Genomic DNA, 15,005 nt, shown 5'->3' with positions numbered 1-15,005 from the left:
TTCCATCCAAAACAAAGAACTCTGTCATGAACATATCTCACTCAGTCTTAAAATTGACCAAATTCTGGCTTAAGTTCAATGCATGTGGGCCAATTAATCCATACTGACAAGGTATCCATATCACAGGAGCATAACGGTTGATTGACTGATTCAGCTTGTTGAACCTATTGAACCCTTTACCACTTAAATACATATTTAAATGCATTGTAGTCCCTTATAAAACTAAATTAAATGATTAAACCTTTCTAACTAGATTCAAGTTGTTAAAGCTTCATTTCCAACCCTTAGATACTGATGAGCAGCAAACAACATAAAACCTGAACAGACTGCATGTTACATGCAGGATGTTCAGGTTTGATGCTGTTTGCACATAGACATTTTTAATTTGCTTTTAAGTGGGAAAGGGTTAAACCAACACTACCTAAACTTTCATAAATGATAATATATGTTTATGCTATGGTGTTATTGCTGAGTAGCCCTCTAGTGTTTTCTTTTAATAATACTTTTCTGCTTGGAAGTGATGTTTTTTTGTGGGTTTTTTTCGTTGTTTTTAATAACAATGATCCATATCAGTTCTTGTTTCTTGCTGAGATCTTCATTTTAATTTTTAAACGATTCTGTATAGGTATGCTGTGTTGACATGCTTTTTGTATGTCTCCTTACTCCACAGTATGTCAGCGGTGACGACAGCCAGTGTCCCCTTGTCTCTGGGTCAGGCCACCACATCTGGTATGTAAAATGATTTTCAGTTTTGAGCTATTTTTGTGTTGTAAGATGAATTATATGCAGTCTTCCTCTAAGTATGCCCCCAAATGAAGGCATTTACTAATTGCATTGTGATTGTGTTTAATATATAGATATAAAACAAGCTCTATTTCTTTTAATTTATGTTCTGATCAACTTATGGAAATGCTTAAAAAAAGTCATTTTACTCAATACCCAGTAGGTACATGTAGCAGCATTGGTAACATGGCTGTTATAGCATACAAAATATGTCCTCAGTTTCTAATAAGTTCATGGTGAATGTTAACAATTACAAGAACATTATTAGTTATATGAATCAACACAAATAAACTAGCATTTATTCTTGAAAGCTTGATAATATTTTGGAGTGGTTCCAGTTGCATTCAGATCACAAATGTTTGTATCGTTTATGTATTAAAATCCTGAAAATTTGACTGGTAAAATCACTATGTTACTCTGTCACAGTATACCAGGGTTATAAACTGACATTTTCACCATGTTTTCCCACCCTTGTGGGCCACTGCTAATTTCCATCTCTGGTACACTGGTATTTGTTACGACACTTTATATCACAGTTGCCTCCCCTGGGTTCAAGGCCCTGTTCCCAACTGGCTCGGTTCAGCCGATACCTCTGGCCACCTCCTCTACGCCTGCTTCAGGGTTCATGTTTGGGGCTTCAGCCTCTAGCGGTAAGCACTCACTGTGGTGTACGCTTCATATGAGGACATATTTGACAATCAAGTGCATCTACACTTGATTTCTTAATTTGCAACTTGCTTTTTAATGGGGTCATTATTTAACAGGAAAATCTTTTGTTTTTGGCGTTTTTTGTGACTATAACTATCTTAAAATAGATGTGTTTGAGTATTTTATAAAACTTTCCTCCTAATTATCAATATGTCTTAAGCTATCATACATAACAATTTGAGTGAATGTACAAACTTACAAATTGTTTTTGTTTTGCTTTTGTCAACAGTGTGAATGCAAACGTCTCTTTATTGTTACCGTTTATATAACACCAATTACATATTGTGAAGCTCTTCAATACACAAGTTAATGTTGAAACATAATTAATATGGTGCACAATATAGCTGATTTTTTTTAATTTAAAACAGTTACTCAAGAGTTGTATCACCTGATATGTTGCAGGTTTGTCCAGCGGTGCTGCTTCAAGTCAATCCACACCAGTGTCAATAGCACCTTTCCTGTTCACATCCTCATTAGCCACAGCCACCACGACGTCTGCCCCGACCCTGGGGAAAGGTAGTGCCAACCCAGGTTTGACTTTCGGTGCCCAGCCTGCTAGCTCAGCCCCAGGAAGTACTCCTGGTGCTGGATTCTCTTTCAGCCTTGCCAAGACTTCAGCTCCGGCCTCTACAGTGGCTCCAGTTTTGGCCATGGCCACTGGCTTCTCATTTGGCACAACGCCAAGTTCTTCAACCACGCCCGCTACTTCAGCATCATCACAAAGCGTTCTTGGGGCTGGATTTTCATTTGGTTCTTCAACAAACACAGCTGCTACTACCGCAGCAAATGCTCCCAAAATAGCACTCTCGTTTGGAACGTCAGCTAGTGTTGCCCCATCGTCAGTTACAACTGGTTTGCCATTTGGAATGCCTTTGGTCAGTTCTTCCGGGAGTGCAACTGGTCTTGGTTCATCTCAATCCATTGCAAACACAACTGGAGGCCTTTCTGCAGGGTTAAGCTTTGGTTCCACTTCAAAGACCAGTTCCACAGCTGCCCCGTCCCTATTCCAGTTTGGTGCGACTTCAACTGCAGGTATGTTCAGTCTTTACAGTAACCAATTTGCTTAAATACTTTGAGATGCAAAAATGTATTTTTGGAGCTAAACTATGATTAAGCAAAGGTGCAAAAAGTATGAAAAAGTAATCAATTAATAGGTTATTCAATAATAAAATAATGTATTTTTTGTCTTGCCCTTATTGAATTTTGACCATGTGACTAACTACATATATGTTAATTTGCACTCTAGGTTTATACACTTATAAGGCAAGATTATGATTGAATGGAACAATGTGGAATTTTTATGCTCCCCGAAAAAATTTCGGGGAGCATATAGTTGCCAGTTTGTCCTTCCTTACTTCCATACTTCCATACTTCTTTACATCCGTCACACTTTTGTTACAGTTTCTCATAGCACCTTCAATACTTTACCGATCTCTTTTATATTTGGCATGTAGGTGCCTTGCATGGACCTCTACCTTTTGAGGTTTGAGGTCACTGGGGTCAAGGTCAATGTCACAGAGGCTAATATAGATTTTTCCGTCACACTTTTGTTACACTTTCTCATAGCACCTTTAATACTTTACCGATCTCTTTCATATTTGGCAATTAGGTACCTTGCATGGACCTCTACCTTTTGATGAGGTTTGAGGTCACTGGGGTAAAGGTCACTGAGGCTAATAATAGATTTTTCCGTCACACTTTTGTTACAGTTTCTCATAGCACCTTCAATACTTTACCGATCTCTTTCATATTTGGCATGTGGGTATCTTGCATGGACCTCTACCTTTTTATGCGGTTTGAGGGCACTGTGGTCAAGGTCACTGAGGCTTATAATAGATTTTTCCGTCAAACTTTTGTTACACTTTCTCATAGCACCTACAATACTATATCAATCTCTTTCATATTTGGCATGTAGGTACCTTGCATGGACCTCTACCTTTTGATGAGGTTTGAGGTCACTGGGGTCAAGGTCACTGAGGCTAATACTAGATTTTTTCGTAATGCTTTTGTTACAGTTTCTCATAGCGTCTTTAATACTTTACCGATCTCTTTCATATTTGGCATGTAGGTACCTTGCAAGGACCTCTACCTTTTGATGAGGTTTGAGGTCACTGGGGTCAAGGTCAAGGTCACCGAGGCTAATAAAAGATTTTTTTAGTTGGTTATAAACACATATATTGACAAATGGCATCATTGAGGAGCATCCATCAGTTTCACTAATATTCTTGTATTTCTTGTTGTCCCCTACCGGTTTCACCGAAGGGGACTTATGGTTTGCGCTTTGTGCGTCTGTGAGTCTGTCTGTGAGTCTGTTTGTCTGTCACACTTTTCTGGATCCTGCGATTACTTTAAAAGTTCTTAATATTTGTTCATGAAATTTGCAACATGGATAGTTGGCAATATGGACATTATGCACGTTATTTCATTTTGTTCCCACGTCAAAAATTGTGGTTGCTATGGCAACCAAAAAAAAAATATTCTGAAAATGGTGGAATTTCAGACAATGGTGGAGCCGGTAGGGGACCATATTGCTTGACAACAGCCTTGTTTATTTAATGTTACAAGACTGAGTTGTTAATTCTTGATGTGTTTGACCATTTGCTCAAGCATCCTCTAGTACCTCTACTCCTGCTGCTGGGTTTACCTTTGGGGCCCCATCTGGAATATCTGCTGGCTCCTCTGCCCCATTTGGGGCCTCAACCACATCATCTGCAGCCCAAAGTCCCTTTGGGGCACCTGTAGCTTCATCCAATACTGTGGCTTCTATTTTTGGAACGTCCTCTAACTCCCAGATGCCATTTGGAACTCAAACCAGGTGCTGTATTTTAAATAGAGGTCTTAATAGAACTATGTATAAATACTTTCAATTATTTAAGTTAATTTCAATTTAGAACTTTATTTTGTCTTTAAATTTGGAGTGAACAATACACTTTTATCTGATTTCCTTATATGTCTTTAATTAAAAGTACAATTTACTGCTTACATGTATTTGATATAAATGAAATGTACAGCATGCATGAGGTTTATTATGCAATAGGCCTTTCCGAAAACTAGTCGACCTCCTTTATCAAGTTACCTGTTACAAATGTTTGATTTTCCATAGTTATGTTCATTTATTTACATAGCCATGCTAAGTATGTGAACATTGATAGTGGAAAACCCTTTGTATTTAACCTATAATAACAAACATTTGATTAAAATGTTTTATGTTTGTTATCAAATGATATCAAATAAAATAAACTAATATAATCAATTTTAGACCATTTTTTAGTTGTATTTGTGATAGTCAACTGTGTTTAAAAAAACTCAGCAGTTAAGCTAGTATTGTTTTAATAGATATTTAACCAGTATTCTCATAACAGATTATATATTATCTGTCTGAAGTTAATTGTTATAAATATCCTGTATCACAAACTGCAGGGTCTTATCAACTTACATTTAGATCAACATCACTTATCCAATGTAGTTGCTTAATGCAGATGCCAATATGGACCAACAGTGCTGATAACAAAGACTCCATGAATTTTCCACAATATTACTGTCACAAATTATAGAACATATGTACATCAAACAAACTGTTATTGTTTCCTCTTTTGCTGCTTGTTATTTAACAATATAAATCATCTAATATATCATCATCATCTAACATAATGTAACATGTCTCATGATCAACTAGTCACATATTTGTTTGTATTTGTTATATGTAGAATATGGGCATATTGCCCTTTTTCCTGAATAAAGCATTCCTTTCTATTTCTTAACCCATTTATGCCTAGTGGACTCTCCCATCCTTCTAAATTGGATCAATTCATTTTCAAAATTAGAGATGTCTAGTATATTTATTTCTATATTTATGCCCCCCTTCAAAGAAGAGGGGGTATATTGCTTTGCTCATGTCGGTCTGTCGGTCCGTCTGTCGGTCCGTCCACCAGGTGGTTGTCAGACGATAACTCAAGAACGCTTGGGCCTAGGATCATGAAACTTCATAGGTACATTGATCATGACTCGCAGATGACCCCTATTGATTTTGAGGTCACTAGGTCAAAGGTCAAGGTCACGGTGACCAGAAATAGTAAAATGGTTTTTGAATGATAACTCAAGAACGCATATGCCTAGGATCATGAAACTTAATGGGTAGATTGATCATGACTTGCAGATGACCCCAATTGATTTTGAGGTCACTAGGTCAAAGGTCAAGGTCACGGTGACCCGAAATAGTAAAATAGTTTCCGGATGATAACTCAAGAACGCATACGCCTAGGATCATGAAACTTCATGGGTAGATTGATCATGACTCGCAGATGACCCCTTTTGATTTTGAGGTCAAAGGTCAAGGTCACGGTGACCCAAAATAGTAAAATGGTTTTCGGATGATAACTCAAGAACGCATACATCTAGGATCATGAAACTTCATAGGTAGATTGATCATGACTTGCAGATGACCCCTATTGATTTTGAGGTCACAAGGTCAAAGGTCAAGGTCACAGTGACCCGAAATAGTAAAATGATTTTCGGATGATAACTCAAGAACGCTCTTGCCTAGGATCATGACACTTCATAGGTACATTGATCGTGACCCGCAGATGACCCCTATTGATTTTCAGGTCACTAGGTCAAAGGTCAAGGTCACAGTGACAAAAATCGTATTCACACAATGGCTGCCACTACAACAGACAGCCCATATGGGGGGCATGCATGTTTTACAAACAGCCCTTGTTAGAATATTTCTTACAGAAATTCCTTTCAGCAAACAGCGCAGACCCTGATGAGATGCCGCATCATATGGCGTCTCATCTGGGTCTACACTGTTTGCCAAGGCCTTTTTTCTAGACGCTAGGCATAAATGGGTTTAAAAGATATGATTTGATTGGTGAATACGGTACAATAATGAAAAATAGTTTTATTTGAAAGCAAATCTTAAATAAATTAACATTTCAAACAAATTTAAGGTAATGTGTATTTGTTGCTGCTACATAAATGTAACTTGTATTTTTGGAATATTTTTACTTAAATTTTCACAACATGAGAAACTTGGAAATATGCAGTTTAAACTTTTTATTTTAAATTATGCATATGGTATGGTTCATCAAGTATTTATTTGTAGATATTTAGTAGATCTATGGTAGAGCCTAGAAATACCACATAACAACCAATAAAAGTGGAAGTTAGTGAAAATGGGACTTGTCTCATGATTTCGCAAGGGAAGTAACTAAGTTTTTGGGAAGGCCTACATCAGAGAAGAGTGATATGCATGGTAGCACATTGTTGTTAAAGCATCCTTTGCAACCATGACATTGCTTTCAAACTCCACATTCAATATCACAGTGTAATGTGTATGACGTTTTAAGATGTTTGTTTTCAACCCCAGCAATGCAGCCACTGTGTTCAGTTTTGGAGCCAATCAGAAAACGACGACTGCTGCATCAATATTCACCTTAAGTGCGGGGCCCACAAGTTCAACTGCAGGGGCCAGCTTGTTTGGCTCCCAGCCTTCCTCTAGTTCTACAGCTGGGTTTTCTTTTGGAGTTGGAGGCAATCAGACTGCAACTGGCTTTCAATTTGGTACTGTTTATGCTTCGCATTAAGCTTACATAAATGAGGTGTTTACGCATTTTTATGCCCCCGGATGGAATGATCGGGGGTATATTGTTTTTGGCCTGTCTGTCTGTCATTCTGTCTGTCTGTCATTCTGTCCCAAAACTTTAACATAAAACTTTAACCTTGGTTAAAGTTTTGCAATATTGAATAACTTTTGCAATATTGAAGATAGCAACTTGATATTTGGCATGCATGTGTACATGTATCTCATGGAGCTGCACATTTTGAGTGGTGAAAGGTCAAGGTCATCCATCAAGGTCAAAGGTTAAAAAAAGAGGCACATTAGGGGGCATTGTGTTTCTGACAAACACATCTCTTGTCAAAATCCAAATCTGGTTTGAATTCTTTGTAAGAAATTACAAAGTTTGTTTCATAGATTATTAATTAATGGTCTCGAGATCTTACATGTGAATTTTGGGACAGGAAGCCCTCATTATTCTCCCCAGCAAAAAGTTTTCAAATTGTCTTCTCAAATTTAAATAAAAATAAAATTTCTTCTTCTCAAAGATGAAAAAAAAAGATAAGGAAACCATTTCCTGAAACATTTGATGTAATATAATTTCAGTTCGAGTATTTAAATGCCATAACTAGTGACTATTTTTCATTTAGATATCTGATAGATGCGGCCATCCCAATAATTGGAAATTATTACATATTATTATAAAATTGAGTTATTATCCTGTGCCTTAGGCGGAGGGATATTGGTTTGGCGTTTTCCGTCCGTCCGGCACTTTTGTGTCCGGAGCCATATCTTGGAAGTGCTTTGGTGGATTGCTTTATATGTGTATATATATGGATAAGAGAATGATGCACGCCAAATGGCATTGTACACCATCTGTTAATAACAGAGTTATGACCCTTTGTATCTTGAAAAAATGCTTTTAATATAAGCTTAGAACTTTATCTCCATTAACACATTAGCCAGAGCCATGAAACTTGCCATAGTTGTTCTCAATCACCCATAATCTTAGGGGCTAAGGTCAAGGTCACACATTGAGGTAAAAGGTCACAAATTTGATGAATTATTCATTATTTAGTCATTCCTTTACTATGTATCAAGAACATTATGTAGCTGAGTGTCAAATATTTAAGATCTATGTTGCTAGGGTCATGGTCAACAGGGGTGGCGAAATCTCAAAAAACTATATTTGTCCATGGGCAGCCATTTAGGAAATTTAACTTGTCCGTTGCTGAACTACACTTGTCCGTTAATGTTTATATAAATTATAAACGCATTTATTGATTAATGTAAAACAATGTGGAATATACCAAAATGAGTATGATTTGCTAGTTTTGTTTATAGTTGTATTTCAATAGTACATTCATTATAGCAGTATATTATAAACAATATAAAGACTTTCTAAAAATTTTAATCTTGCAAAGCTAGTGTAATTAAAACATGTATTGAACATAAGTACATCGTAATCTTAACAAATTAAACTAGTTCAATATGTCGACCTCATCAGACCGAGGCTCTGCGCCGCTACGGGTAGCAATTTGATTATCATCAACTGGTAACCATTAAAAATCTGTGAGCCAAGTTTCTCAAAAAGTCCTGGTGCGTTTAATAGATCATATTTTTTATCATAGTCTTTCTTAGTTTTTTTGGGAGGTGGACTGCTCAAAGCTTCGGGTTTCTGCTCCGTTGTTGAAGATTTAAAAAAACTAAATGTTCCATTTTTACCATTAAAGTAGTCTTAAATAACAAGGTAGACCGTGTTTTGATTATCTTACTTTGATACTTTTTATTTCCGTCTGATTGTAAAAATAAAGAAACCAGTCTGTACACTGTCTAACAGTCGGGCCGAATGCTTAAAATGCGGCATGCTCCTGGTCTCTTATAGAATAATGGAGATCACTGCGCAGGAGAGTGCCCGTATTTTAGCTTGATTGCTTCGCAAATAGCACTGACAATGTAATCGCATGTCAACATCCGGTTTTGTAAAACTTAATTACGGCTTTATTACAATGTATTTTTTTGTATACCTGGACCCGACTTTTAAAAAACTTGTTGTCCACGGACAACTTAATTGAAAAAAATCAGTTGCCCAGACAAGCAAATGTACGACTAGGGCAACTCGGACATTTGATTTCGCCACCCCTGGTCAAAGTCACACACAAAGGTCAAAAACACATTTTGATTAAATATGCCTTATTTGGTAAGGATTCTACAATACTAAAATGGGTTCTCAAAATGTCCTGATGTAATGGTTCTCAATTATCATGCAGTGCAAGACCCATGTGTTTTTGACCAAAGTCAAGGTCACACATATGTAGAAATATTTATTATTTAGACATTATTTTACTATGCATCAGTGTATTCTGTAAAAACCTTCCATAATTCTTCTCCATCTTCTTCCTTGCTGTGGGTCATATGTAAGACTCATGTCAAGGTTCATGTCTAGGGTTAAGGTCAACGTCACACAATATACTTCATGTAAGGTCATACGATTCACATCAAGGGTTAAGGTTACACAAATGCTTCATGTAAGGTCGTACGTTAAACCCCTAAACAGACCAGCATTTTTTCCAGAATTATGTATACATCTTTGTACTTAGAAATTACAGGTTAGAGTTTTTGTGCTCCAACAAGGGAGAGCATAAAAAATAGTCACTGACTAACCTGTCCATCCTTCTCTCATAATATTATCTGCGGGAGGATATTGTTTTGTCGTTGTCTATTCGTCCTTTTATCTGGATGAGATTGTTTTGGTGTTGTCCATTCAGAGCTACAGATAAGGTGCGTATTTGCGTAAATACCCAATGTAAAATTGCCGATTATGCAAAGAAAAATAAAAACATGCGCACCGAAACCCAATCGCAATTGCTGCTTACGCATATCGTATTTTTCCTCTGCGTAACAAGTAAATCTGTCACGGACATACCCAGGTCCGACATAGCCGGATTCTTTCCGCTCCTTCCAAGCTCTTTCAGTATAACCTTCAGCACAATAATATGTACGGAAATAAGTGTCTATGTAATACGTGTTATTGTTTTGAAAATGTCGAAACCGCGAGGCCGTTAAAAGATAAACATCGTATCCCAGGCACAAAAAACTAAATTTTAAGTTATTTAACCGCGAGCAACAAAAAATCAGTAGCAAAAAATATAGTGAAACTAATTCTTGATGATATTGTGTTGGAGGCAAGCGCTGACAGTGCTTACATTGTAAGAAAACTGGTGGAAAAAATCATCGATTTTTATTTTAATCAATACTGTTCATTATGGATACATCTACATAATTACACAAGATCTCTGAAACTTATCAATTAAGAGTGGAACTTCAACCAGCTCATTCAGATAAGCATTTGAGAATTTAAGACAATGAAAATACCCAATTTTAATACAAAAATACCCAATAGTCAATTAAAGTAGTGGGTACCGACTTTTTTTGTACTCAATTGAAAATGAAAATACCCATTTGAACTCAAAAGAAGTTGGTTTTTACCAAATTACTCAGAAAAGTTATCAGGAGCTCTGCATCCATCAAGTAATTTTTTTGTGTCCAGGTGCATATTGTGGAACTGCTAATTGACAAAAGGCACAACCCTTCACTTATACCTTTTCTTTCAGTTCTACATCCATCCATAAACATTTTTTTATTCACTGCCTGTTCTTGGGTCCGGGCTAGTAAACTTTTTTAAAGAACTAGCCCGACCAGGCACATAAAAATAAAATCTAGACATCATTTTTCTTAACTTTCGCTTTAAAATTATTGGAAGTCTTGTCTAATGTGGGTAATCTGCTTTCAAAAAAGTGTGCAAAATTTGGGTCAGGGCACAACAAAATTAGGTCCAGGCTAGAAGGTTTTCCAAGTTAATGTTGAACCCTGTGGCGGGGGATATCAATTCAACGATTTTGCTTTTTTATTTAAATTTTGAAAATTCTGTCACAATGATGGTTATGGTTCAGATGGCATTAATTTTAATTTTTGTTAAAAGCAATGTGGTAAATATTATCTAATATATAAATATGTTTACCTTTTTTTTTTGATGCAAAGACATTCAAATTGTATTCAAATGTCTTCTTGAATTGAGGTTGTTTTCATTCATAATGAATGCTTATCAAGCAAAGTCACTCAGCCGCATAAAAAGTCACTTTCTGTATTCAGGTAACAAACCGCAAACTTCATCTGTGTTTGGTGCTATAAATGCAGCCTCACCATTTGGTACCACATCCAGTGCTGCCCCAGCATTCGGTTCAACCAATCAGACCCAAGCATTCGGATTGTCCAATCAGACTCCAGCATTTGGATCAACAAATCAGACCCCAGCATTTGGTTCAACCAATCAGACATCAGCATTTGGTCTTACCAATCAGACCCTATCATTCGGTTCGTCCAATCAAACCCCAGCATTTGGTTCATCAAATCAGACTGCAGCGTTTGGTTCAACCAATCAGACCCCAGCATTTGGATCGACAAATCAGACCCCTGCGTTTGGGTCAACTAGTCAGGCACCAGCCTTTGGTCAATCCAATTCAATCTCAGGATTTGGAGCTAGCTCCAATCCTGCTTCAGTGTTTGGTTCAGGATTTGCCGCCAGTACACAGAAGTCGAACACTCCAGTGTTTGGGGCCTCCACTAACACTGCCTCAAATTCGGTGTTTGGCAACACTGGAACACCAGGATTTGGAAAGTCACAGTCGATGCCAGCATTTGGAACTTCTGATAGTACTTTATCAGGTTTGCATTCTCCCTACATTTATAGGCTAAATGTAATCAACTAAATGTTAATCTAACATATACTGTTTGTCATTTGTTGTTTAGAGGGCTGACCAATGATAAAGTTTGTTCAAAAGATTTCAGGAGTAATCCAACAATGCAAAGTTTCCAAAAATAAATGTTACACACGGTTATAAATAAATGTCTAATTTGTCATTACAACATAAGAAATACATGTTGTATGGCAATATAAAAATATTGACCTTTTTGTTATCTTTTTTTAGGACACACACTTAGCCAGCAAAGTGAAGCAAAATATGTTGACATTCTATTGAGATTGTTTATAAAACTGTCAAAATACAACGGTCTAGTTTTATTGAAAAATGTATCTTCATTTGTAAGGTTTCAACTTTGGTGGGCCAGCACCCAATGTAAATCCCTTTGGTCAAGGTCAAACAACCCCATTAAAGCAGACGGGCAGTGCATTTGGGATGCCTTCTGTTGATACCACACCCAAGAATCAGACGGGAGCCATGTTCCAGTTTGGCCAATCCCAAAACAACAACAGCTCAGCCTCTAAAGGTTTCGACTTTGGTGCTGGAGCTAGTGGTTCTAACACTGGAGGATTCAATTTCAGTAAGGAGATGATTATTAATTGTTGATGTGTCACAACAACAGCCCTTTCCCACTCAGAGGCAAAGTGAAAATGGCTTTGCAAGCAGCATAAAACCAGAACAACCTGTGAGTTACTCGCAGTCTGTAAAGGTTTTATGCTGTTTGCTGCTCATTAGTATCTAAGAGTTGGAAATGAAGCAGTTAAAACTTATCTAGTAAGAAAGGTCTTTAATTAAATTTTACTTTCTAAGAGACTACAAACACGTCAATATACGTATCTAAGTGGTAAAGGGTTAAGTGATAATCTATATCTGAATTTGCGTTGTACCTGTATTGATGTTGCTTATAGCTGAAACACTTTTAGGATAAAAATACATTAACATAATACAATACAATAAAATACATTGCCTTATATGTTGTGACAGTAGGTTTATTGTTGACAATAAAGAGCCATGTGCCGTTTTTTAAGTTGGAAAAAATGGTTGAATTATTTTAAATTCAATGTTTTAATGTTATCATTAATATATTTATAGTTTTATATCTATTGACAAAAAGCTAGTAATTTCTGGTTGAATTCTTTTCAGCCTTCTCAAGTAGTTCGATGCCTGGGTTCAATTTTATGGGCACAGGTAATGCATGTCTCTGGGTGCCGCACATATACCTGTCTACACTCTCTGAAACAGTATACTCATGTGTTCATAAGCTTTATTTATTATCATATCTAACCCAGTAGAACTAGTGATTTTCTTTTCAAATGTACAGTTACTATATGGCATTATATTTACCACAGTACTGATAATTAAAGGGTCCAGTTTTTAACCAGGTTTTCCGAAGGAAAAAACTGGTTATTAGATTGGCGAATGCGGGCGGGCTGGCTGGCGGGCTGGCGGAATAAGCTTGTCCGGGCCATAACTATGTCGTTCATTGTCAGATTTTAAAATTATTTGGCACATTTGTTCACCATCATTGGACGGTGTGTCGCGCGAAATAATTACGTCGATATCTCCAAGGTCAAGGTCACACTTTGAGTTCAAAGGTCAAAAATGGCCATAAATGAGCTTGTCCGAGCCATAATTATGTCGTTCATCGTCAGATTTTAAAATCATTTGGCACATTTGTTCACCATCATTGGACGGTGTGTCGTGCGAAATAATTACGTCGATATCTCCAAGGTCAAGGTCACACTTTGAGTTCAAAGGTCAAAAATGGCCATAAATGAGCTTGTCCTGGCCATAACTATGTCATTCATTGTGAGATTTTAAAATCATTTGGCACATTTGTTCACCATCATGGGACGGTGTGTCCCACGAAAGAATCACGTCAATATCTCCAATGTCAAGGTTGCCACGACTAAAAATAGATTAAAAAAAAAAAAAAAACTTACAAAGGGGGTTAATTTTTTTTGGTCATTTCAAAAGTTCAGTTTGAGTTTTCTCCCTTTATCAGATTTTTGTTTCACAATGAAAACCTGGTTTTGTGACAATTTTGTCCCTTGTTCTGTATGTCTTGGGAAAATTTACCCAGGACTTTAAACAACCTTGTAAGGAAAGATAACCCCATGATTTGTCACTTAAATCTTTAATCGACAAGTCAACATTGGTCAAATATGATGAGAGAGTTGTATTTGATACTGAAAATTAGAATATTTTTATTGTCCCCTACCAATGAAATCGGAGGGGACTTTTGGTTTGTGCTCTGTGTGTCAGTCTGTCAGTCCATCACACTTTTCTGGATCCTGAAATAACTTTAAAATTTCTTCGTATTTTTTCATGAAACTTGAAACATGGATAGATGGCAATATGGACATTATGCACGTCATTACATTTTGTTCCTATGTCAAGAATTCTGGTTGTTATGGCAACAAATTTACATATAAAAATCTGAAAATGGTGGAGTTTCATCGTTAGGAAACTTATATTGCTTGGCAATATATATAGTCTTGTTTGATTTAGTCCTTAAGAAAATTGTAAAGAAAGATTTGATGTGATTGTCTAAATTATTATTCAAGTCATGTGAAATCAACTGCTTTATTTAAAAACATAGAATGCGTTTTTTGTGCATAAATGTATACATTTATATAGTTTTTCAAAATGTTAAGGATCATCATTGTTGTCAAAATAATACCAAAAGTAAAAAGTCAATTGTATTGTGAAATAGTTGTAAACATAACATTTTACCCAAGTAAAAAGCTAAATTTGGTGTTGGTACATTTATATATTACTGGGTAATCATCTTTTTATGTGATGTAGTAGGAGTCAAAAAGCATAGCATGTGTCAAACCTTACATTCTGATGCTTGCGTTTCCAACATAGAAGCAACGTGAAAATGGCTATATGCAAACAGCATAAAACCAGAACAGCCTGTGAGTAACTTGCAGTATGTTCAGGTTTGATGCTGTTTGCTGCTCATAAGTATCTAAGGTTTGGAGATGAAGCCTTTAAAGCTTGATTCTAGTATGAAAGGTATTTAATTTAATTTAACTTTCTATGGGACTACAAATGCGTGAAAATACGTATCTAAGTGGTAAAAGGTTAAGTCCTTGATGGATCTTGATTTACCTTTCAAAGTCCTTTGACCTAAATGTGCAAAAAATTGTTAATAAAGACATTGTGGCTCCCATGACTTTGGGCAGAAATAC

General features: G+C 36.5%; 1 protein-coding gene across 5 annotated transcripts in view; it reads left to right on the top strand.

Annotated features, from left to right (window-relative positions):
* Positions 1-15,005, top strand: part of LOC127881234 (nuclear pore complex protein DDB_G0274915-like) — a 55,802-nt gene that overhangs the window by 31,151 nt on the left and 9,646 nt on the right. For 2 of the 5 annotated variants that reach the window (XM_052428968.1, XM_052428969.1), the window contains exons 14-21: positions 671-729; positions 1,320-1,433; positions 1,894-2,523; positions 4,099-4,306; positions 6,860-7,053; positions 11,201-11,773; positions 12,155-12,388; positions 12,952-12,996. In XM_052428968.1, the coding sequence (XP_052284928.1) occupies positions 671-729; positions 1,320-1,433; positions 1,894-2,523; positions 4,099-4,306; positions 6,860-7,053; positions 11,201-11,773; positions 12,155-12,388; positions 12,952-12,996 (2,057 nt within the window). The remainder of the gene's footprint in view (positions 1-670; positions 730-1,319; positions 1,434-1,893; positions 2,524-4,098; positions 4,307-6,859; positions 7,054-11,200; positions 11,774-12,154; positions 12,389-12,951; positions 12,997-15,005) is intronic. The other 3 variants (XM_052428972.1, XM_052428971.1, XM_052428970.1) reach the window with 3 other exon arrangements.

The sequence above is a fragment of the Dreissena polymorpha genome, chromosome 5 (assembly GCF_020536995.1).
Source record: "Dreissena polymorpha isolate Duluth1 chromosome 5, UMN_Dpol_1.0, whole genome shotgun sequence".
Taxonomy (NCBI): domain Eukaryota; kingdom Metazoa; phylum Mollusca; class Bivalvia; order Myida; family Dreissenidae; genus Dreissena; species Dreissena polymorpha.
Note: the sequence above shows the minus strand (reverse complement) of the source record. Positions and strands in the feature narration are given on the sequence as shown.